The following is a 26,421-nucleotide window of genomic DNA, read 5'->3' as shown; positions in this document are numbered from 1 at the left end:
ATGACTAGATTTGGTTTAGCCACAATAGTGGTTGCTGAGTGATCAGTGGGATTGCTGTGTGGTTGACCTGGTTCAGTATGTAAATGACTTAAAAAATTCCAGACATTCATCTAAAATCAATTGGGTTTAGCAGATGAGTGGGGGAAAAACATACAAAACACTATGGTACATTTATACAATGGAATACTACATGGCAATGAAAAAGAAAGAACTCTTACCATTTGCAACAGCATGGATGGACCTGGAGAGTATTATGGTGAATGAAATAAGCCAGTCAGAGAAAGACAAGTATCACATGATCTCACTCATATGTGGACTGCAATGAACCAAGTAAACTGATGACCAAAAATAGACCCAGAGACATAGAAGCAGGAACAGACCATTGAACCTCAGCGGGAAGGCAGGGGAGGATGGGTGGGAAAAGATCAACCAATGAACTTCTATGCATATATGCATAGCCCATGGGCACAGACAATGGGGTGGTGAGGGCCTGGGTGGGGGATGGGAGCGGGCTGGAAGAGGTTAATGGGAGTAAAAGGAGGATTTATGTAATATTTTCAAAAATAAAGATTTTTTAAAAAATAAAATAAAGTCAATTGGGTTTAATCAGTTTGGCCAGGCAGCAATCCCACCAATTACTCAGTGGTCTACCTTGGATATGATTAAAAGCCCTGGGACAACCCCAAAATCTTAAATTAGGACATCCTAAATGATGGGCTTTCTCAGCATTACTTCACTGCTCTGCACTTTGGATATCTGGGCAAGAAACTTGAATACTTTTTGCCTCAGTTTCTTTTCTTGATAGATTGGGAACATGGCTCTCAGGGTTGTCACATTAAATAATTCATTTCACACACTGAGCACAGTGTCTACTACATTGTAAACCTCAGTAAATGTTAGCACTTAAGTTTTGTCAACTCTTTTCCGATCTGATGCAGAGGGACAAATGTAGGGCAAAATAAGTGGATTTCTCCTTTATTTTCTTATCTCTGATGGATTTTTTTCCCCCAAGACAGTGGATAATACTATTCAGTACTATGGGTTCTTCCTCCCTCTCTCCCTCCCTTTCTTCCTTCCTCTCGTCCTTCCCTTCTGTTGAAAGTTTGTGATTTCTGCTTTAAAAATAATATTTTAAGAAGACAAATAGGGAGGAATAAAATAAACCCCAAACATTAAATCCTCAATTATTTGCTTTCTTTTCTAGTCATCAAACCCAATATTTAATGAGGCTCTAGGCAATAGAAAATTGGATATTCTGTAAATTCTGATTAAGTGGAACCCCTAATTAATAACATTTTTGTAAATCTCAAAATATATGTGTTAAAGATTGTCACTAAACTGAGCCAAGTGATTTAGCTTAAACTAAAACTCCTTGACCAACTAGGACCTGTAGGGGTTTCATGTGGCTCTAATAAAATCCCCTGTACCAACAACATTTGCATCTTTACTCATCACTGAAATTCTGTTAACTATAAATTGAACAGGAACACTTTATTCCCGAAACTCAGTTAACATTCATCTAGCCTTCTGGGATGATGAAACCCAGATACTCAGAAGGCAAGTAACTTGTTCAGCCCTCTTAACAAGTAAGTGGCAACACTGACACAAACCCCAGGTGGTTTGATCCCAGAAACTCACAATCTTAACCACTTCAGCTCTGTAATCCAGGCCTCAAATAGCTTGAGCAAAGGGTCTAAAATATAAGGGGAGCATGTCAGGGCCAGAGACTAGCAATATGTTCAGGGTATGTAGAAGGAAGCGAGATGAGTTGGGGCCTGCTCCTGGATGGTGTTGGATGTCATGTTAAATAAAAATTTAATGCAACTCAGTTTATTCATTCACTCATTCATTCACATGTGTTTATTGAGTGCTTGCTATGTGATAGCTATATTGTGCTATGCACTAGGTATACAGTGGCAAATAGGATAAACTTAGTGCCTGCCCTCAGGGAGCTTAGACTCCAATGAGGAGTCACAAGACACAGTATTAATTAGATTCATGGGTAGCTTTCAGTGCATCAGGGAACATCTTTGGCTTTGAAAGAGATATTCTCTAGAAACATTTAAACCATAAATCTTTCATTCGGGTTTATTACTCATCCATGGTGCTATACAAACTGCAAAAATAGTTCACAGTCAATTGCTTGTTTCCATGGAATAATGTACTTGAATGACTGAAAGAAAAATCTGTGATACTGAAGTTTTCCAAGAGATGGAAGAGATGATCCATCTATAGAAATTGAGGCTAAAAATCATCTAAAATGTTGTTCTGGTGCATCAAAGCATCTTCGATAAACTTTTTTCTTTTAGCCTCAACCATGTGTAGGGAACTTTGCAAGCCTCAGAGCAGGTGCTGAATAAATACTTTTTGAATTAATGAATGAGAATAGAAGTACTAAGCGCCTGACTTTTAAGATTACAAATCTCTATAAGGAATCAAATAATTTCCAAAGAAAATTACCCATATAAGGTAAAATATTTGCATTGACTTAAAAGTTCTCAGACACAAGTGCACTGACTGGCTGCAGCCTCTTTATTTGGCATAGAGTGGTAATGCTTGTAGAGTCCCTTCATCAAGAAATAGTCTTTTTTGTTGGCTTTTATTTTCTATAGTTTCTATTCTTTTAAAAAAAATCAGTAATTAATTGCATACCAAGTCTGCAGGATAAGACTTTAATTTAGAAAGTTTTTGAAATCAAACAGTTGTTCTGGATGTTGCATCACAGTTCCATAAAGCCAAAGTCTCAAAAAGAAGTGATGCCTCTACTTAAGAAGGAAAATTTACATTAATGTCCTCCTTTAGCACCATCACACACATTAGGTCCAGTTAAAGAAGCTTTCTGGACACTGCCATTTTATGAGTTGGTAAAAACAAACAAATAAAATTCATATATATATATATATATATATGAGAAATGTGAGTGTGAGGGTATCCAGAAAACCTGTGGCAGTGTAGCTTAGCTATGAGCAATGCTGGCCAATTAGGCATGTTGTAAGTTTTGTTTCCTATAGAGTATTACCTTTCTCAGTATACCTCTCCTTACTTTCTAGACTTTTAAGCTTCTGTGGTTTTTCTGAAAGATATACACTTAAATGTTCAGAAAAGTTTCTTTTAAAAAAAGGAGCTAGGTGATATGGAATAGTCATTTCTTGAAAGAAAACAAATTCATTGGTATATGTGAAAATTAGACTTGGATACCTCTGAGATCAAAAGTTAACCTTGAGTGCTTTTATTTTATTTTTTAAATATTTTTATTTATTTCAGAGAAGAAGGGAGAGGGAGAGAGAGATAGAAACATCAATGATGAGAGCATCATCAATTGGCTGCCTCCTGCACACCCCCTATTGGGGATGGAGCCTGCAACCTGGGCATGTGCCCTTGACCGGAATGGAACCTGCGACCCTTCAGTCCGCAGGCTGAGCTGAACCAAACCAGCGAGGGCAAACTTGAGTGCTTTTATTTTTATTTTTATTTTTTTTTCTTTGTCCAGGAATATTTTATTTTAAGTGTTTAGGGAAAACACTTATTTTTCCTCGTGTTTATGCTGTGACTCTCACGTTCACTGGAATTTCTCTGAACTGCTGTGTATTTTTCTTCTTCACTCCTATCATCATTTTCCAGGGCTACCCGGGCTTTGTACTGGGCACTTGATTCAATTTCTTCTGCTAATTGGTTTGCTCTTGCTTCTCGTTTTAAAAATTCTTCTGAATTATCCCTTTCTAAGGGCACCGTATATGAAGATAAACTGCTATCATATGTAGACACTACACCATAATGTTCTTCATTATATCGAAACATATCATTGGGATCCCATCCATTAGAGACATCATTTTCCAAAGCTTCTAGCTCCTCACTGGTAGTGAGTTCCCCTGCATCCCAGGGCTCCAGGTCCTTCTCTTTGTGTTCACCGTTCACTTTAGCACTGATAGCTGAGTCAGTAAAAGCATCTCTTCTTGTACAACTGGAGTCCATATCTTTAAACTGTACCACAACGAAGTCTGAACACTTAAATAAAATACGCTCCATTATTTCTTCATGTTTTGGCCCTGAACTGGATTCTTTTGATCTATATTTCTTTGCCCAACGGAATCCTTTCTGACGTCGGGGAAAAACAGTTTTTGGAGGATTAATATGATTCCCTGATGTATTTCCAGGCTGTCGAGGAGCTTGCCATCTGGCTCGAGTATTATTATTTTTATTTGGGCAGTCTCTGCGAAAGTGCCCAGAGAAGCCACAAGAGTAGCAGTACATATTTCTTTTATTACCTGTATTATTGCTGCCTGTTCAGGTGCCAAATGCTGGGGTCCAACCCAAGCAGGTCCAGGGGTTCCCAAAGGTGTGGATGGAGTCTCGAAGAAGGAAGAAGAAGGAATGACACGAGACAGCCTTCAGTTGATCAGCAGCCTAGCCAGGATCTCTAGCCAAGTTCTGGTGTTTATTGTCTTGGTACATCTGTATTTATACCAGTTGATTTTAATCCTGTCAATTTCTATTGCAAAGGTTAGGGCGTTTCTTATCTCCATTCCAGGGAGTAAAGATTATGTAGCTTAAGCGTGATTGTTTGTAGTTAAAGTGATTAACTACCCGCCTGGCACTTAGTTAAGGGGTTTTATCCCCTCTCTAACTTCAGGGAAAAATCCCTACCTGGGGAAACAACCTTTCTCAGAGAGGTGACCTTGGTTAAAACACATAGAGCTAAGGAGAGCAAACATATTAAGAACAGTATGCTATATACGCCAGGTCCCTTGAAACATATGCTGTGCAGATGTTTCTTTCCTGCAGCGACTGTGTCAAGCAGCAAGGATGGACCGGCTTCCGGCAGCTGGAGATGGGCAAGCCCTTCTGAGAGCTCCCTCTCTGCCCTTCCTAGTGAGGGCTCAGGGAGTCTTATCAGCTCATGTGCTCTTCAAGTTATTTCTCAGTATTTATATCTGTGGAATTAGAAATAGACTTGGTAACTAATTTTTCAGTCCTTCCACTCTAATCTGTTTCCTCAGTGCTAGACACTGCTTCTTATTTAGGTCCCCCAAACAGCTTCTATTGCCCAGGTGGAGGCAGTGCCTGAATTCTGAATGAGGAAGAGTGGTCTAAACCTAGACTTGCACTGCAGTCTTTCATTCTGCCTCTCCCTTGACAGACACCTCAGAGACTGATACTTGCAGATTAAACACACATTTCCTAGGTGTCCCTTAAGTATATGACAAAATGGAGCCAGTTCCCAGTTTGCTGTTAGACTTTGTCACTTTGTCTTTTGCAGATTTTGCCAATTCACCTATTTTTGTGTTCCAGCATGCGGTGTTTCTGGGCTATGATATTTGTGGCAGGAGGTATGAAATACAACTGTAGAGCAGGTTCAGAGGGAAGGTGCTGTTGTTTAGACAGCTACCTTATCTTACTTTGAGAGTAATTTAGTTTCTGCAATTGAGAGGGATATAAGCTTTGGTGAAGAATAGTGAATTTGGATATATATATATATTTTTTTTTTAATTCTCCTGATTAAAATCTTTGCATGATGGTTTGTTTCATTTGCTCATATTCTGATAACCACAACTCGGTGGCAGAATACAAATATAAGTTTATCAAAACCTTATAAGGCAGGATATAAGTCCTATTCATTAGAATTATACACTGGCATTTGTTTCCTACATCAGTATGAATACTGTAGAATGCATCATATGTACTACATGCCCCTTTGGGACATTGATGCATGGCTGGGATTATGCAAAATATATTCTGCCATCAACAGCACTATATTATGAGTGTCTAAATGTGGTGATGTTTAGTGAGTATGAATCTTGAACTAACTAATAAGCTGTGTCCTCTTGCCTAAGTTATTCCCCCATGTCTATAATTGCTTATGGGCCATTTCTGTTTGGTGGTACTGCTCTCATTAAACTCCCTACCCCAGTGATACACTCATGATTTTTCTCCCGGACCCTTGAGTGCTTTTAGAGACTCAATAAATATATGCACTGAGTGGCCAGATTATTATGACCACCTGACGTTTGTAGGCAAATTAGCTATAATTTCATGCTGAAGTTGCTAGAGGGCCAGACCATTATAAATAGGGAAGCAGGTTGTTTACCACGACAGTAGAAGTGATTTTTTTTCTGAAGATATGGGTAAACAACGTGATTTAACAGCCCTTGAACGTGGGATATATATATAAAATGTGATGACTATGTTCATATTAATACCTATTTTCCCCAAAATGGCTTGTATTTGCTAAAATGGAAACTGAAAGAAGCATAATTTTTTTACTAGGAGAATATATGTTACGATGTTGAAGGCAAGCATCTTGAATTACTTAATCTTGAAGACATTGCAGAGAGGGAGCAAAAAACTTTGTCCCCTCTCATGTGCTAAAGAAGAAAAGTAATATAAAAATTAGACATCTGAATAAGTTCACTTTAGCCACAATAACAAAGTGAAGAAGGAGGAGTAACTGGAAAGATAGCGCAGAGACAGAGTCATTGCTAGTTGCTCATGGTGATCAGCTATGAGTAGAGCAAATTAAAATTACAAGGATAAAGACAAGTGACTTGCCACTCCCTTCCAGTGAAAGTACTAAGGTGGGGGAGGAGGAAATTTTTCTCTACCCTTCTAGATTCTTTCAGCTGGCCTAATAATTAAATCTCCATGAGACAGATTAACAAGAGAAAATAACCAAATTTAATTACATACATATGTAGAGATCCCATATGTATGAGAGGTTCAGAGACAGAAAGGTAAAAGGAGGTGTTTATGGCATCCTGAGCTCAGGAATGAGGGGAGATGCCCCAAGGCTTCAGAGGGGAGGAGGGTAATTCACAGGACAATAACAAGAGCAGGTGTTGAGTAATTAGAAATTTGTGCTGCCCCATAGATAGGTCATAAAAACCTATTTCTGGTGATAACTTCTATTATTGGCAAGGTTCCAAATTTAAAGTCTTTAAGGGAGAAGTAAAAGTTTCTCTTGCGTCCACAAGATTTTGATTTTCTTCAGCTCAAAATAATCCACATGCCAAAGTAGAACATCTTGGGGAGGCCTGTTCTGAACCCCTTCACTAACTATGGGGGCAGTTTTTGGCGGGAGAAAGCATGGAAAAGGAGGGCTTTATTAAGGCATCATAAATTGCTGGTGAGACCGTAGACCCAAGCTTTGCTGTTTCACTCTTCCAGTGGCCTGCAGGTGGATTATTTATTCATCTTCGTGGCCAAACATGAATGAATGGTTTGGATACAAGCCACTAAGGGCCTCATACCAGTTAGTTACTACAAATGATAATGAGGCCAAAGTCTTGAGTAAAATCTCATATGGGTCAGGTAGTGGCACTCAGAAAAGTGACATTCCATAGTCTGAGACTAGAATCCTAGATAAAATGCTCAGTCAAAAGAGAATAAACTGAGTACTGCAGATAAAAAAAAATAAAAAGTCCCTCAACACACCTTATCTATTGATGGTGGGTCAGTTATATGACTTCCTTGTGTGAAGCACATTGTTTCCTTGTGTTTTCAATTAAGACGGAGAAAGCCACACGGGGCTTCAGAAAACAAGAGGCTGTTAACGTCCCATTGTGCAAGATGATGGTTGAGTGCTTGGAACTATAAGTGCTTCTTTGGTTCTCCCTCTTTAGCAATGAAAAGGACACTAGACTTGAAACTGAGAAACCTAGACTCTTATCCCAGGCCTGTGATGGACTTCAAATCACTTCCACATTCTATGACTCACTTGTATTTTATGTCAAACAAGGAATTTGAGTAGATCAGTGGTCCTCCACTCGTGCGCCATAGCAACCTGCCATGGCATCCATAAGTCCTTTGTGTTCATGCTGCTTCATCAAGATCAAGGTTCAGCAATGTGGTGTAAGATGGGTGGACCCTTTTGTGAGAGGGAGCTACAAGGAACAGTGTAATGTTGACCTAGTGACAAATTCTCTCCTTCACATGTAAACATCTTACCTGAGTGAAGTAATCCAATACATCTATCTATCCATGAACAAATTAGACCTGGATTAGTTGTCCGAAGAGAGCTGACAACTGAAGGTTTGGAATGCCGACAGGAAAGGTGTGATGAGGATATGGAGGTTTGTGCTGCCTGGAAAAGTGCAGGGTGGGGCATGGAAGTAGGGGAATTGGTTGTCAGGGTAGCGAGATGACATAGCATTAAAGCCATGCTGCACCTTCGAAGTGGAAACAGGGAGGGAAAAGGGGTGGGGGTGGGGGGGGGTGGGGGAGGTGGGAGGACTTGAATATATTCTTTGCAAAGTTACAGTTTTGTTCAGGACTAGCACTGATTGGACTAAAGACCACTCTGTTGCACATGGATGTTGCTCAGAGATTGATATATGTGACTCGTACATATCAGTGATGTTGGTGCTGATATGTGTGTGAATTCCATATTTTTCTGAATGAGTTAAGTCTTCTTGGATACATAGCAACAGTCTGGGCTCCAATATTTGTGTGAATAAATACATGCCAATACATGCCAAGCCATTTAACAGCCATGTTCTTTCCACACAAACTCCACCAAAAATATGGGAAAGGCAAACAATGCCCAGAGTTTTTTAACCTGGCAAAGACTTGTCATTTATATAGACTGAACTGGCAGCTTCCACCAATGTGGCGATAAAATATGGAAAGCGGCCTCAGCTCCCCTGCTGACTGAGTTAGGAAGGGAAGCCTTGTTACCTTCTGGAAGCATTCTGATGGTTTTGTACAGTTGTTTGCTGGGCTGACATCCTGTTTATGAGTTTTAAAGCTTAAGGAGGAAAGAAGGAGATACTATTTTTAGTTCAGCTCTACAAATTTGAAAACCTCTAGGTCACAAATCTTTAAAGCTATAGTTCACATTCTAAATGAAAAATAGCAAAAACATTGGTTTGGCTTCCTGTAAGCAAATAGTCATCATGCAGAAATTCCGTAAGATGCCAGCAACTGCCAATTAAAAGTCAATACAGAAATGGGAAAGGAGTTTCTTTTGGCTTTGAATTTCCTATATACATGATAAAGGCAGGTTGTGTGTTCAGAAAAGAGAGTGCATATCTTTCTTCAATAAAACAGCCAGGAGTACGGTTGGCCTCTTATTTTCTCTTGATTTCTTCTCTCCACAAAACTACAGCTCTACCACCATCCCCCTACCCATTTACTGATACTAACACTCAGAGCCACAGATACATGCCAAGGAAGGAGGTAAAAACTGCAGATCAAAGTCGAACTTCACATTTTCTCTCTTAGCTCCTACAACTGTGTCATATTTTTGCTCACTATTTTAAGTTACCTCAACGTATCAAATTTAAAACAGGTTATTGTTATAGATTTAGGATAGATCCTATATAATAAAAGCCTAATATGCTAAGTGTCCGGTCATCCGGTCATCCATTCAACCAATCATAGCATAATATGCTAGTGATATACTAAGGCCGCTCAACCGCTTACTATGATGTGCACTGACCACCAGGGCAGTCATTCTGATCGGTAGGTTAGTTTGCTGCTGGGGTCTGGCCTATCGGGACTGAACGAGACGGGTCAGACATGCCCTGGAGCCCTCCCATGATCCCTCCCCGGCTGGCCAACCTCCCAAGTCCCTCCCCGGCCCCAATCGTGCACCAGTGGGGTCCCTTGGCCTGGCCTGCACCCTCTTGCAATCTGGGACCCCTCAGGGGATGTTGGAGAGCTGGTTTTGGCCTGATCCCGCAGGCCAGGCCAAGGGACCCCTCTGGTGCACAAATTCATGCACCAGGCCTCTTATAGTTATATAAAGACAAACTAAGTTATTTTTTAAACATACAAATACTATAGTATGTTTTGAACAGCTACTGAATTTAACCCCTTGTGTTTTTATTAGGTACAGTGTTATTACCTGAAATGAGAACATTTCAATCACTGCATAAATCTCAATAGTGTAGGTCTGTCTCAAGCTGACTCCCTAAACATTAGCCACACAACCTCTTGACAAAACAAAGCAGAGTTCATTGCTTACCGCAGTAAGGAAGACCATCACCTCTCAAAACTTGGCAGCGTCTGGGAGAAGGAAAGGCAGGTCAGAATTTATTGAGATATCAAATTTGATGTAAAGAGGGTCTTTCAAAGTGAAGAAGCTTGATTAAGAATTGGGTAAGGATCACGCACAATACAACAGTCCGTGATTGGTGGAAACAGTGAGGTGAGAATTTTGAAATGAGGGATCTGCAGAATCATAGGGCTTAAAGTTTCTGTGGATATTTTCCATTGAGGAGTTGATGGGCTCTGGGTCTTTAGGGAAGCTCCTGTAATGAATCATCAAACCATTTGCTGGGACAGGAGGCTCCCGGAAAAGAAATTCATGCTAATAAGGACAGTAATAGCACAAGGTCATTTTCATGTAGACAGTAGGTGTGATTTAGGTTCTCAATATCCAAGCTGACTGTAGGGTATTTGGTTTCAGTTCTCAGGTCTACTCAGATAATCTGATAACAGATGAATTGAAGCATTTGATTTCTTATTTGGAGCTTCTTTTTTGGTAGCAATTAGACACAAATCTCTTGCATTTCAGCATTGCTTTGCAATCGTTAATAAGCTTGTTAGCCTATTTCTTGTGTTAGGGAAAATTAAAACAGGAAAATTTCCCGTACAAATGCTCACCAGCAGTCACCACTGGAAGCCTGCAACAAATCCTGCAAACCCATAGGGGGCAGCAGAGGGAAGCCGAATTCCTTGCGTGATCATTTAGAACAGCAACTCCTCCTTTCAGGCAATTCTTAGAGGTGACTAAAGATGAAATCATGGGTGCTGGGTGCTTTCCAAGGGATGAAAATCCTCTGTCTGAGGCAGGCAGGAAATTGCCGTTTTAAAAAACTGCCAGCTCTGTCTTCAGACCACTTGTCTCTTTCCCCTTAAGTTGAAGCAGGGAAATTGTGTGGGGTCATTGCAAGCTCCACTTCAGATTCTTTTTTAACCCAGTTCCTACATAGGATATAAATTCCATTAGATGGCTCTGACTTCCTTTTTCTCTGAGGACATACGTTGTCATCCTTGGTAGTCACATTTTAGGGAAGCACAGGAGGGTGCCCTGAGGCAATGAGGCATCAGCAGCCTACAACACTGACTAGGGGTAAAGTACTGAGGATGCTCTTAACATTTGAAAGAAGTGTGAACAGTGTATTTACATTTCAATTAAAATGGAAACTTCTTACAGGTTATGTTTCTAAAAGGTGTGTGGCACATCTGCTGAGGTCTATTGTTTAGTCACGCTGTAAATCCTTTTGAAACGTGTGAAAATGCTTCCCACTCATTATAAAGCTCCCGCCACCCCTGGATTACAACTTTGATGTCACCAATCCTGCTTCAAAGGCTTCTTTCTGGGCTATTAATCACAGTTTAGCCTCTGAAGATATCGCCAGAGAAAACACTGGGCATCTTTGTGCTAGACTTGCTGAAAACTTTGAATCTTGAGAGTCTTGCGTATGCACAAATTGCAGCATTTCCTTTCATTGACATCTTTTTATTTTGCTGCAGAATCAAATGACGTTATAGGTATAAAATATAAATGGATCTCTTTACCCCTTGATTTGGGAGGCCAGAGATGAGAGAGGAGATGAAGGGTGGGGAATTGGGGAGAAGAGAGTTTGAGCCAGTCACTCAGACCCTCCTTCCAAAGTTAGAAGCATAGGAACCAGAGTGACTAAGATATCGAGGTTCAAAGGGGAGTTGCCTTATCATTTTTTTCTCATCTTTTGTTTTTATTTTAACTAACCACTGCTCACAGTGGCAAATTTCTGAGGTTCCCTTGCCCTCTGCTCTCTTTGAGACCTTTGTGAACTGTTCACCCCAAATAATAATAATAATAATAATAATAATCAATGCTAGTAATGTGATGTGAGCACTTAACCTTGCACCAGCCCCACGTTGGTAGTGGTTTTCGTGAATTATATCCATGAATGCCCATAGGCATTCTGAGAATTAGGTAGTATTGTCTTCAAATTATACACAAGGAAACCGAAGCGCTGAGATGTTAATTAACTTGTTCAAGGTCATGCCCCTGGCAAATGTAAAGCTCTGGGGAGGACTCCAGGGGCTGCTGCCCACGCTTTCTGTGTAGTTGGCTGGGCTTCTCCCTACCCGCTGAGAGACCCATACTGCCAGTTCACTCATCAGTGTCTGCCTTACAGCCTATTGCCTACCTTCTCTTTTAGGAAAACTCTCAACATCTTTCTTCTCCACATTTATCTACTTCAATGAGTAGCAGTGCCCTATGTAGAGACTTTAATATATATATATCTGCCTTCCGCACAACCCACACTGGAGATCGAGCCCGAAATCCAGGTTCATAGGTCAACGTTTAACCCCTGAGCCACTCTGAGTGAGCTATATAGAGACTTTTTAAAAACATTGTGATAAAAGCACATAATATGAAATCAACTCCCCTAACAAATTTTAAGTATACAGTGCAGTGCTGTTCATTATGTGCACATTGTTGTACAGCAGATCTCTCAAAATTTTTCATAAACCCATTTTCCTGTATCCCCCAGCCCTGGCAGCCAACATTCTACTCTCTGCTCTTATGAATTTGATGACTTTTGATAGCTTTTGATAGCTCATATAAGTGGAATCGTGCAGTATTTGTCCTATGACTGGCTTATTTCACTTAACATAATGTCCTCCAGGTTCATTCATTTTGTCCCAAATGGCAGGCCTTCCTTCATTCTTAATGTTGAATATTCTCTTGTAAATGTTGATGTAAGAAACATCCAAACCTGAATTTCTGTGATTTTCTATGAATTTATTTGAACCAACCTGATGACAGTTGCTGGGAAACAAAATCTCAGCATATTGAGAAAATGCTCTAGAGAATGGCAGCTTTACTGCTTATTTTGTACATCAGAGTCAAAGGGGGAGACCTAAGCTGTGTTATATGAAATCTATTGGTGATATGTATATTAGTGGGTATGGGACAGTTAACAATGAACATATATAGCACAAAGAGATGGTATTTGGGCAGCAAGATAACAATGAGGGGTTCTGGGGTCTCATGCTTTTGGGAAGTTGTGCCCGAGGGGTCTGGAAAAAAGAGGATTACTCTGACATTCCAAAGAGATGTTATCTTAGATGCAAACACAGAATAGATAGGCTCAGTTAAGGTAAAGATTGACAAACCCAGGACTATGCTGGCTAGGACATGGCTACCCACCATGACTCCCTTTTAGTTAGGAAGTTTTAATTTCAGACCATCCTATGTAGTTACTTTAGGTCTCTGAGTTTGTAAGGCCACCGAGCAGGCATCCCCTGAGCTTGTCAGGTTTAGTATGTGGCCCCTTTTTTATCCACATATGTATATACCACATTTTCTTTATCTGTTCATCCTTTTGTTGCTGGTGGAAATAGGGTTTTCCCATAGAGTCATGAGAAAAGCATTTCAGGGATCCACTCATAGGAGGATGAGATGTAGTGGTAAGATTTATTGGAGCAAAAATAAAGGACTTTCCCCAGGTGCCCCATGTCTCATCCATTATTAGATGACTCAGTTCCATCTCTCCGTGGAATAAGTCCGGTCCCTGGGGCCTCAGACCCACACTTGTCCTCACCAAACCCAGAAGGCAAGGGCCCAGGTATGGTGTGCCATTAGCCGGACATCAGCAGGGCATCCAAAGCTTTCATAGTTCAGTTCAGTTCATGCCAAAGGTTAATCCAGCTCGTTCTCTGTCCCCGTCTGGCTAGCTTAGTTTATGTTCCCGGCTGCACTAGAGCTGTGCCTGGAGCTGCATGGCTGAACGAATGAACCCCTGCTACCGAGATGGGCCTTGGTTAAGCTTTGACTATATTACCTTGGGCTTGGGAGAAAGCAGACTTTCCTTCCCCTCCCTCTCTCCCTCCCTCCCTCCCTCCCTCCTTTTGGTTTATGAGAGGACACTTCAACCAACTGAGCTGCCAGGCCAGGGTGAGAGCAGGTTCTCTTTCACACTAAGCAATCTCTTTCCTGGCTCTTTGAGGCTGTGCTGGATTCTCCCCTTATCCAATCCCTTTCCTAGAACTTCCAGAGTTTCATACCCTTTATCCAATCCAATCTTTCCACAGATTTTCCCAAACTGTACTCTTCCCCTTTATGTTACCATTTTGGCTCCTACTGCATATGCCTCAGTTTTGCAGCCTCCTCTGGTTCCTATTGAACATGTGCTTACCTCTCCCCCTGTGCCATCTTCTTACTCCTGCACAGGCATCTAGCAAAGGAATTTCCCCACTCCTCCCCTTGATCATTTCAGCTCTGGGCCAGTAGTGTCCTGGGGAGATCGGAAAGTGATTCTTCCCGCCTGCTCTGGGATTAAGGCCCCTCAGCTGAGAATGTGGCCATCCCCTGGGGGACTGTGAATGCTGTGGCTTCCTAGTGAATCAGGCTTAATGTCTGATTCAACTCCCTAGTTTATTAGGCTTAATCAGCAGGGATGGGGAACCTTTTTTCTGCCAAGGGCCATTTGGATATTTATAACATCATTTGCAGGCCGTACAAAATTATCAACTTAAAAATTAGCCTGCTATATTTGCTCAAACATTTAATTAAATCACCCCTAATGCCTTGGCAGGGCCAGACCAAATGATTTCATGGACCTTATAGGGTCTGCGGGCCGGATGTTCCCCACCCTGGCTTAATGTATGATTCCATTTGCTTCCTTTCTTTATTAATAAGTAGCTAGCTACCTATGCTAACACTCTATTTGGCCATTGTGAATAATGCTGCAATGAACATAGGAATGCAAATACCTCTTCAAGATTTTGTTTTCAATTCTTTTGGATAAATACCTGGAAGTGGGATTGCTGGATCATATGGTAGTCCTATTTTTAATTTTTTCCAAGTATAGGTCTTTTACTTCCTTTGTTAATTTATTTATAGGTATTTTATTTAGTTTTTTCCCATTGAGTATGATGTTAGCTGTGGATTTGTCATATATGCCTTTATTATGTTGAGGCTATTTTTACATTTTTAAATAACCTTCATACTGTTTTTCATAGCAGTTGCACCATTTTACATTCTCATCTGTGGTACACAAGGGTTCCAATTTCTCCACATCCTCACCAACACTTGCTATTTTCTTTTATTGTTTCTTAAGTTAAATTTTTAAAGACAATTTAAATAATTTTCCTACTACCCTTCTAGGTTCTTGGCTGAGAAAACCCTGCAATGAAAAGACAGATTAAAAAGAAAAAGCAGATTAACAGGAGGAAAACACACAGAAGTTTAACAACATTTATACCTCCTGTGTGCATGGGAGGGACCCAAGAAATTTAGTAACTCCTTGAAATGGCCCAAGCCACCATCATAAATATAATCTCTGGCTAAAGACAACAGATTGTGGCGGGGGGGGGGGGGGGGGGGGGGGGGGGTCTTTTTTTTTAAGTCAGTTGTGTAAGATGACCAGAAAAAGCACAGTGAACAAGGGTAAGATTGTTATATAGACTGAAGTCCTGGCCTTTTGTACTGAAAAAATTTCTAGAGATTTAGAGTCATTCTGTTTTTCTAGTACAGGAAAGGGGACACTCTCACAAATGAAGATTTATCTTATAAATGTAAATGTTCCTTGCATAAGGATAACTTCTACTCAGTTTTCAGAGCTTCACTTGTGTCTGCTGTTTCTTAAAGTTAACCATCTTAAAATAATCAATATGCCAAAGAGGAATATATTGGAGTAATATATTTTGCTCACCTTCATTTATAATGACCTTCCTAATAAGTATGAGGTGATATCTCATTGTGATTTTGATTTGCATTTCCCTCATTATTAGTGATGTTGAGCATCTTTTTATATACCCGTTAGCCTTTTTTATGTCATCTTTGGAGAAATTTCTATTCAAATCTTTTGCTTATGTTTTAATTAAGTTATTTTACTTTATTTGATATTTTGCTCTTGAGTTATAAAAGTTCCTTGTACTGGTGACCCTTGAGCAATGCAGGGGTTAGGGACTAGTCTTTCTCTGATTGGCTTATTTCACTTAGCCAAATACCTTCTAGTCCACCCAGGCTGTCACAAAAGGTAAGATGTCCTTCTTTTTTATGACCAAGTAATTCCATTATGTAAGTTTACCACGTTACGGCAAATTTCCAAGCTGTGGGAAGACAGACAACCAGGCACTTGGAAAATTAAGAAAATGCACTTTTTATTACAAGAAGCACCGGTGCTGGGTGAGGTTTGCTAATATTTTGTTGAGGATTTTAGTGTCTATGTTCATCAGGGATATTGGCCTATAATTTTCTTTCTTTGTCATCTTGATCTGGTTTTGGAATTAGGACAATGCTGGCTTTGTATAATGAGCTTGGAAATCTTCCCTCTTGAATTTTTTGGAAAAGTTTGAGAAGGATCCGTTCCAGGGCTTTTGTTTTTAGGGACTTTTTTTTTTTTTTTTTTTTTTTTTAGTTACTGCTTCAATTTCACTATCTTTAATCTATCTATTCAGAGTCTCTGATTCTTCATGATTCAGCTTTGGAAGAGTGTATGTTTCTAGGAATTTATCCATTTTGTCCAGATTGTCCAATTTGTTGGCATACAGTTGTTTGTAACATTTTCTTAAAATACTTCGTATTTGTTTGGTGTCAGTTGTTACTTCTCCTTCATTTCTGACTTTATTTTATTTATTTGGGTTCTCTCTCATTTTTTTTTTGATGCGTCTAGTTAAAGGCTTGTCGATCTTATTTATCTTTTCAAAGAACTAGCTTTTGGTTTCATTTTGGTTTCATCTTTTGTATTGTTTTTTTAGACTCTACTTTGTTTATTGTTGCTTTGATATTTATTATTTCCTTTCTTCTACTCACTTTGGGCTTTGTTTTTTTTTCACCTTATTTCATGTTCATGTAATCTTCCATAAATTCCCTCCTTAATTCTAAATGTATAAAAGAAACTACAAGCTGTCATTCCATGAGCGTTCGAGATCTCACTTCCTTGCATGTCATCAGTTTGGCTCAAATAAACTCATAACAATTCTGTACAGGTTTGGACGTCTCTTATGTTGACACATGCATTTCCCACAGAGTTGTTCAAGGTCAACTGCATATTTTGGAAATCAGTCCCTTGTCAGATATATGGATGCAAATATTTTCTCCCATTCTGATAGGTTGCCTTTTCTCTCTGTTGAAGGTTCTCTTTGCTGTGCAAAAGCTTTAAGTTTCATGTAGTCCAACTTTTCTATTTTTATTTTGCTGCCGGTGTTTTGGTGTCCCATCCAAGAAATCATTGCCAAGACCAGTGTTATAAACGCCCCCCCCCCCCCAAACACACACATTTTCTTCTAGGATTTTTAATAGTTTCAGGTCTTACTCATAAGTCATTAGTTTTATATGAGTTGACTTTCATGTATGGGGGAGGGACAAACTTTCCTCTACCTTCAAGGTTCTTCTGGGTGGTCTAATAGACATGAAACAGATTAGAAAGAGAAAATAACCAAATTTAATACATATTTATGTATGGGAACCCAGTATATGAGTCAGAGACCCCACTTGCAGGAGAGGTTTAGAGATAGAAAAGGAGCTTGAGCTATATAAGACATTCTGAGCTGGGGGTGAGGTAAGGTACGCTGGGGGCTGCATGATAAAAAGAGCAGAGGTTTAGTACATAAAAGTTTGCCCTGTCATGTAGGTGGGCGGGAGAGGTTGTCACTGACAGTCTCTTATGGGCAAGGTCTCTAATTTGAATTCTTCTAGGCAGTTAAGGATGGGGGCAGAAGTTTCTCCTGAGCCTGGGGCTAAAATTGCCTTTAGCTCAAAACAATTTGCATACCACAGAAGAACATTTTGGGGTGATTCATTCTGGACCCCACACATGTATAGTGTAAGAGGGATCATTTTCATTGTTTTGCATTTGGATGTCCAGATTGCCAACACCATTTGTTGAAGAGACAATACTTTCCCCATTGTGTAGTCTTGGCACCATGTTAAAGATGATTTGATTACATATGCATGGGTTTGTTTCTGCTCTTTCTCTCTCTTGTTCCATTTATCTATATATGTCTATCATTATGCCAGTATCATTCTGTTTTGAGTACTGCAGCTTTATAATATATTTTGAAATCAGATAGTATGAAGCCTTCAACTTATTTTTTTCTTCTTAAGATTGTTTTGTAGCTTTGGGGTCATTTGTGGTTCCATATAAATTTTAAGATTGCTTTTTCTATTTCTGCAAAAATAGCATTGGGATTTTGATGGGGACTGTGTTGATTCTGTAGTTTTCTTTGAGTAGCATGGACATTTTAATACTATTAAGTCTTCCAATCCAAAAAACACAGTGAAGTGTAGCAGACTATGGAACTCTAATAAGGATTATTTTGATCTGAAGATAATCAAAGGCAACCGAGAAGCAGATAACAAAAATTCTCTGCCTAATTCCCTATTTGTCCCCTATTTGCTTAAAAGCAGGATATAAAATTGTAAAGCAGGATATAAATTTTTACAAGTTCTTTGCCTTCCTCTCTCTACCAGGAAGGACAGAAGTTAATCACCACTGAAAACTCTAGACTCTTATCAGGCCAGAAACAATACCAGAAGAATAAACTTACTAACTAGTTCTTATCTTCCATTACCTTCCCACAATTTACTGCCCAGAAACAGAGTTCTTTTCTTTGTTTTGTTGCTTCTTTACAAATTTATTGTCCCTTTGTTAAGATGTTCTAACCATCCTTTGAGTTACTTATCACTGAGTACTCCTGTGTGTATGTGCAATGTATATGTTAGTAAACTTCTGCTTGTTTTTCTCTTGTTAACCTGTCTTCTTTCAGTCTAATTTGCAGGTCCCCAGCCAATGAACCAAAATAGGTAGAGGAAAAAGATTTTATTTTCCTCCCTCACAGCAGGATGTCTTTTTATTTATTTGTGTCTTCTTTAATTTCTTTCAGGAATGTTTTGTTGTTTTCAGTGTACAAATCTTTTACCTCGATTAAGTTTATTCCTAAGTATTTTATTCTTTCTGATACTATTACAAATGGGGTTGCTTTCTTAACTTTTCAGATTTCCATTCTTAGTGTATAGAAATACAACTGTTGTTTTTTTTTGTGTATGTGATTTTATATCTTACAACTGTGTTTTGAACTCATTTATCAGTTTTAACAAGTTTTTTTATGGGATCTTTAAGATTTTCTACATATAATAAATATATCACCTATAAACAGAGATAATTTTACTTCTTTGTTTATGATTTGGATCCTTTTATTTCTTTTTGTTGCTTAATTGCTTTAGCTAAGACTACCAGTACTATGTTGAGTAGAAGTGGTGAGAGTGGGCATCTTGCCTTGTTACTTCTCTTAGAGGAAAAGCTTCCAAATTTTCACTGTTGAGTATGTTAGCTGTGGGCTTTTCATATGTGGCTTTTCTATTCCTAGTTTGTGAATAAATTGAAGACTTTTTGTTGTGTCTTTTTTGCTTATGAAACTAATAGAAATTCAATTTATATGGTAAATTATTTACAAATTCTTATAAATAATTATTATAATACCTTTAAAATTAATGTCATTGAAGTTTCACATTTTAAATTTTTCAACTTTTACAAATTCAGAGCAGATCATTTGAAAAATTCAGAAAAATATAAGAACACAAAGAGAAAATTACTCATGATCCTATTCTTTAAATTTCCTCTACTTTAACTACTTTATCTTTTTCCCCCAGGTAACTTGGCCCAGACAAAAGCCAGGATAACAGCAACTTCAAGATCTTTGCCTCCACATTTCAGTGCTGGGAAAGCCAAGGTGAGTAATAGGTCTGTACCCAAAATAATGTGGACTAAAAGGTGGGAATAATTTAGGTGGGCAACAGTGGTTTCCTTTATCTGGCCTACTACTTGGGCAATCTGGAAAATAGTCTAAAGGCATTTAGGAATCAGGTATTAGGAAATTTAAAACAACATCATAAAATTCTTTACAATCCTGTGTCGGGGGAAACACATTTCCTCTACCCTCTTAAGTTCAGTAGTTGGAGGACTGTGAAATAACTCAAACTGATAGATTAGCAAGAGAAAAGGCAGATTTTAATCATGTTCATATAGGAGTTCACCAAAAGTGACTCAAAGGGGCAATTAGATTTTGGGGCTTATACACCATCGTAACAGGAGATGAGAAGGAGAAGGAGATTTTTGGAAGAACAAATGACTTCTGGGAAACCATCTAATTACAAAATGGGTAAACACTAGACACTTCTCCAAAGAGACAGGAGCCCAGCAGCCCCATTCCTTTGGAAGTATGAACTGGTGCTTCTGTCTATATTTTTCCAATTTTCTGCAGGGGATGGTACTGATCTTGAAAACAATACGTATTATACCTTTTAAATTATGTCTCTGCAGAATTCATATCGATCAAGACTTTTCTGTTCACTAAGCTGTTAAATTCTCAAATGCCAGGGTCCATTGTGCATTGTGAGGGGTGGTAACCGGTAAATTTTACTAATAAAAGAACTGTGCCCGAGCTTTTCGGCTGCTCTTTCACAGTGCACTGGAGCCCCAGGGGCTGGCACTGGCTGGCTGATTTGAATAAAAAGGGAGGGACATGATGGCGGAAAAGCAAGGCTTCGAAGCAAGACGTGGTTCTTCAGGGAGAACCTCTGACTAGAAGGAAGTGGTGGGGACATTCCTAAAAGTGTGTCCCAAACCTAGCCCCAAACCTCACTAGTTCTGAGCTCTAGCATCCAAATGGAGGTGAGATGGGGGAAGACACCTTTAGGCAGATGACTCTGGAGGAAGCATGTGCCTCTGCAGATGGGGTGGGTGTGTTGTGTTTGCTTTTCTCTTTTCTACATCAGCTCAGCCTTCCTTCTTAACACAGAGCTTTTGTTTCCTCCTTTCTTACTAAACAAAAACAAAACAAAACAATTAAAAGTCAAAGCCAAGCAGTTATACCATTGCTTCAGCTGCATACAAGTAAATGGATGGTTTGGGGAACGCATCCAATCTGCAGCCTAGAAAAAGAAAGCCGCACTGTCCCCAACATCGTTTCTCTTAGAGAGAGTCCCCTGTTTCTGCTCACTCACAACTTAGGTTGCTTTTCTAGCTTTTTAAGATGTAGCTCCACATTTATTCCCCTTCTTAAGTAAACCTGTTTTTCTTTGTCCAATGGAAGCTCTTCCTCCATTATGTGCACAGTCTCCTAAATACCTCTGGAGGTAAGCCTCGTTATTCTCCCTGCCCCTTGCAGCCTGTTCCGTTAGCACCCACTTTCCACTTTTGTTGAACAAGGAAGTGGCTGCCTGGACAGCAGTCTGCCGAGCGGAACACGCGTGCTGACAGTAGCATCTTCCTTTCGAACGTTCCTGCTTCTCTTGCCACCTGTTCAGAGCAGATGGGAAGCCACACGGTGGAGGCCAGTGCTGACATGCCACTCGGGCTCTCTGCAAACCGAATAGCTTCGTGTGTGCAGGAGCAGAGCGCTTACTGTTGAGCTACGACAACGAAACACAGGCTGCCTGCCTTTGATCCCTACAGTTGTTTTTATTCCTAAGCTCCTTCCAGTCAGCCCAGGCAGTTGGGACAAATGATTGGGAACAGATGTATCCCAAGCTCGGGTCCACAGTGAGCACGTGGGAACTGTGGGAGGCAGGAGGGTGTGGCAGCATCAAGGTCTGACCACAGGAAGGCCACTGGGTGGGCTTTGGGCCCATGTCTTTATAATCACCCAGCTTCATGGGCCTTTGCCAGTTTTCTTGCACAAAACAGTTTGTTCTCATGTGACAGTAGTGGAGAACTTAGCAGGGGCCCATGGGAACATGGAGAAGTCTAGATATACCACTGATTGGGGTTATGCTTTAGTACGTTGCAGAGTGAGGTCATTGTCAAGCGAGTAGAACAGTGCAAATTCTGTTTTTCTTTGATATGTCTTCAAAATTTCTCCCCAAAGTGTGCACTATTGTGTTCTAAACATTAAGGCCTCTCAGATATTTGACCAAACAGCCTTTCAGATTTTGAAAAAGTTAGACAATGAATTGTCTATATCCTCAAACCAAGTCTTTCTGCTTATGTTCTAGGTGGATACTCTGGAGGTAATACGGCATCCGGAAGAAACCACCAACATGAAGAGACAGACCGTGGCTTCTTACTTCCGGGTATGGAGTCTTCTTTTTATTTTTCTGTTATTCCTCACCCGACAGTATTTTTTCCATTGATTTTTAGAGGATGTGGAAGGGAGGGAGGGAGGGAGATAGAGAGAAACATCGATATAAGAGAAACACATCGATTGGTTGCCTCCCACAGGCCCTACTAGGGCCAGGATGGAACCTGCAACCCAGGTATATGCCCTTGACCAGAACTGAACTGTGACCCTTCATTGTGTGGGCCAGTGCTCTAACCATTGAGAAACATCAGCCAGGCTGGAGTCTTCTTGATCTGTATTCTGTCTACTTACAAAAAGGACTTGCCAACCCTTCCCACAGAGACCCGGATCTGATAGAATCACTGAAAGAAGCCAGTTAAGAAAGGTGGGGGTGTGGAGAGAAAATATTATAGCCAGAAACCTCTGCCTCTGAGTGCAGTGTTCCCTGATCACAGGAAGATCAGATGAAACCCCAGGTGTCTACAGAGAGCCCTCTCAGCCACTGGCTCACAGCCCTGTGCATTGGATGTGCTGATTCTGTTCGCATGGGAGCTGCTGCTTGGCCTTAAAGCTACTGCAGTCAGCTGCTTTCCCAGCATATTTACTGAAAAGCAAAGTAGTTAATAACATTTCAGAAGGTGGTTTATCAAGTTTTGGTCCTGAGAGAATCTATCTTAGCTTTGACTTTATTTTCCTAAATTGAATTGTCCAATTGCAAGACCCGTTTGTGTGAACCCAATTATTTCCCATCTCGGCTGACCAGTTCTTGATATTTCATCTAGTAAAATGACTCCTTCGAGTAAAAACATTGTCTCTAGAACAGCGGTTCTCAACCTGTGGGTCGCGACCCCATTGGGGGTCAAACGACCCTTTCACAGGGGTCGCCTAAGACCATCGGAAAACACATATATAATTACATATTGTTTTTGTGATTAATCACTATACTTTAATTATGTTCAATTTGTAACAATGAAATTGGGGGTCACCACAACATGAGGAACTGTATTAAAGGGTTGCGGCATTAGGAAGGTTGAGAACCACTGCTCTAGAAGGACTCTACTAAATGCTCATTATATAGGAAAGATAAGACATGGATACTCGTACCAAATTTGCACAGATTGGCTTATCTTTAAATTATAGATTGGGTTGGAAGCCCTTAGAGATCGCATACCACTCGGAGCTCATATCCAGCTAGCTTCATAGTGGAGATGCTATAGGCCAAACACAGAACTACTAATCTCAGGGACAAATGATAAGGTTGTAGGGTGGGGTTGGGAAGTCAGATGGGGAGCTGGGTCGGGGGCTGGAATGGCCAGACAGGCTGAAGGACAGGACCCTGGAGCCAGCACCGTAGATATCCGGCTTTATAGGAAGCTATCAGGTTCAAGAAGGATCTAAAGCCAAGAAACTATGCTTCAGAGGCAGCCCAGAATTAGGCTCAGGGTACGAATGACTATGAATGACAGGGGCCCAGAGGCCTTTTGTCCAGCACTTTTTCCATGTAGTGATCCCTGCTACAGTTTCTCTGGCAGGAAGGCATTCAGCCCGTTTCATCATTCATGTTTGTGCGTTTCTAATTACCACTTCTTTCTTTGTTTTTTTTTAAATGTTTTTTCTAAATTTAAATCTTTTATTGTTTAAAATATTACGTATGTCTCCTTTTTACCACTTATTTCTTATCTTGTCCCCTTTCGCAGCTATATCCTCTTTGTGACTTGGTGTGTGTGTGTGTGTGTGTGTGTGTGTGTGTGTGTGTGTGTATGACGGGACTTGGAGGCTCTGAGCAATCTGTGAAGTCAATCCCAAGAGCCTAAGAGTCCTTCTATCAGCAGAGAAATCTCTGGCTTACAGTTTTTCAAAAATTGACAATCAATATGGTGTCCTTAAAATACTGTTCCCCAAATGATAAATTCAGCAAATAAGGTGTATTGGCAAGCTAGGTAATACCATTTTGGATCAGTAGGAGGTGTGATTATGAAATAATGGGACGGATTTCCTGGGTGGCTTGTAATTGCTCCTTAAGGTGTGTCCAAAAGAGGAGCTGCACAGGTGGGTTCCTTAGGGGCATGGCTATTCCCACCGCACCCTCTTCGAAGAGTTTGTGAAAAGGTCAGGCTGGCATCTTGGGGAATATGTTAAATACAGCTCTGCCATGGCCATCCCTGTCCCCTGAGATTACCCCCCCTCACGCCTCCAAACATGTGATTGACCCCCTTGCACAGCACCCCTCTGCTTCCCCAGGTGCTTTCTGTCTGCGCCAGCTACTCGGCGTATGTTAGTTGATCTTCATTATAATCTTTTTTTCCTCCAGTTTTCTTGTTTCCTTTGCCCTCTTTTTCTGTTTTCCTTTATCAATGGTATCAATAGGATTTGCTTAGACTTTCTGGTGGTTCCTAAGTTGAGGAAGAACTAACCCCTTCCCTAAAAGCTGGACATTTTAAATTTCAGATATAGCTTCTGGAGTATTGCCTTGGAATACCAGAGAGAAGCTAGTTCTGGCGATGGAGTTATGGGGTGACCTAAGTATGTTCTTAGGCAGCTAAGTCTCTGCCACATGGGGACGTTGCTTGGCACTAGGTGATGTTTAAAGAATACTATGCAGCTATAAAAAGAAGGATCTCATACCCTTTGAGACAGCATGGAGGGACCTGGAGAGAATTATGCTAAGTGAAATAAGCCAGCCGAGAAAGACAAGTGTCACATGATCTCACTTATATGTGGAATCTAATGAACAAAATAAACTGCTTCTAGAGCAGTTTATTGGCTTGTAAACAACTCATGGACTGACGAACAAAATTGTTCCAGAGACATTGAAGTATGCAATAGACTGACATATTTCAGGGGGAAGGGGGTGGGGGTGGGGAGAGATTAACCAAAGAACTTATATGCATATATGCATAACCCATGGATACAGACAGTAGTGTGGTGAAGGCCTGGGGAGGGGGCAGAAGGCGGGTGGAGAGGGTTAGTGGGGGGCGCAGGAGGAAGGGTACATCTGTAATGCTTTCAACAATAAAGATAAATTTAAAAAATATATATATGCAAAAGAATGCATTTGAATCTGCAAGCAGCTGTAAGTACTCGTCAGAACTTATGTCATCACCTCTTATTGTTGGTTTCTTTTTCAGCCTCAAAAAAGTCCATGAGTTGTTTACAAGCCAATAAACTGCTCTAGAGGCCCCTGGAGCTCTCCATTCCATTGGGGTAACCTCGCTTCCTGTGTTTTTCCCGTCAGTACTCTCTGATGGACCTGCTCTCCAAGATGGTGGTGGGGCAGCCCCACTTTGTGCGCTGCATTAAGCCCAACGATGACCGGGAGGCCCTGAAGTTCTCTCAAGAGAGAGTGCTGGTCCAGCTCCACTCCACGGGGATCCTGGAGACAGTCCGCATCCGCCAGCAGGGCTACTCCCACCGCATCCTCTTCGAAGAGTTTGTGAAAAGGTCAGGCTGGCGTCTTGGGGAATATATTAAATACAGCTCTGCCATGGCCATCCCTGTCCCCTGAGATTACCCCTCCTGCCCACGCCTCCAAACATGTAATTGACTAGTTATCAGTTACCCTTCACTTGCTTAAACGTTGCATTTTTACTGTGCTCCAACTAAATTGCAGTGATCTAGAGGACAGATTAAATTCCCTTCTGATCACATTGAAAATAGAAAAATGTCCATAGATATTTATATGTTATATATCCTTAGTTTTCACAACCTTCAGTTATTTCATTGGTAGGATGAAAGTATCTCTCCAGAAGTGGGTCAAGATTCTGGCAGATGCGAGTGCACCCAGGCACCCACTCCTCTCCCAGGCTGAAACAATGGCTTGGCATGAAATGGCTAACATTTACCTGGCACCGAAAATATTCCAAATGTATATCATTTGATCCATGGAACAGCCCAGTGATCTAGGCTCTGTTGTTGTTGACATAAGTCAGTTATTTAATTGGTAGGATGAAAGTATCTCTCCATAAGTGGGTCAAGATTCTGGCAGATGTGAGTGCACCCAGGCACCCACTCCTCTCCCAGGCTGAAACAATGACTTGGCATGAAATGGCTAACGATGTTTCTCTCTCATCGATGTTTCTGACTCTCTATCTCTCTCCCTTCCTCTCTGTAAAAAATCAATAAAATAAAAAATAAAAAAAAGAAATGTCCAAACCTATAGATGCTAGGAGTTTATTTGGGAAGCAAGTCTCAGATGCTCTGGAGAAGGACAGTTTTGCAGTTCTTCTTATACCTTGGAATTAAGAATGATTGCATGAAGGCAGGCAAAAGCAAGGCCAGGAAATCTGCACGATTGGATTATAGAAAAGTTGACAAGATTATGTGCTCTCTTGAGGGTGGTTATACCTCCGAGGGGTCTGGAAAAGAGGAACACCCTGGCATTTCAAAGGTGTGTTAACCTAGAATTGCATACATACAATG

The 26,421-nt window shown here is 40.5% G+C and overlaps 1 protein-coding gene across 1 annotated transcript in view; it reads left to right on the top strand.

Moving 5' to 3' along the window:
* MYO3B (myosin IIIB) overlaps positions 1-26,421 on the top strand; it is a 357,063-nt gene that overhangs the window by 184,275 nt on the left and 146,367 nt on the right. Inside the window, exons 24-26 of the mRNA XM_023743517.1 lie at positions 19,595-19,674; positions 21,938-22,015; positions 25,238-25,443. Of these exons, the coding sequence (XP_023599285.1) occupies positions 19,595-19,674; positions 21,938-22,015; positions 25,238-25,443 (364 nt within the window). The remainder of the gene's footprint in view (positions 1-19,594; positions 19,675-21,937; positions 22,016-25,237; positions 25,444-26,421) is intronic.

Source organism: Myotis lucifugus, unplaced genomic scaffold (assembly GCF_000147115.1).
Source record: "Myotis lucifugus unplaced genomic scaffold, Myoluc2.0 scaffold_5, whole genome shotgun sequence".
NCBI lineage: Eukaryota > Metazoa > Chordata > Mammalia > Chiroptera > Vespertilionidae > Myotis > Myotis lucifugus.
Note: the sequence above shows the minus strand (reverse complement) of the source record. Positions and strands in the feature narration are given on the sequence as shown.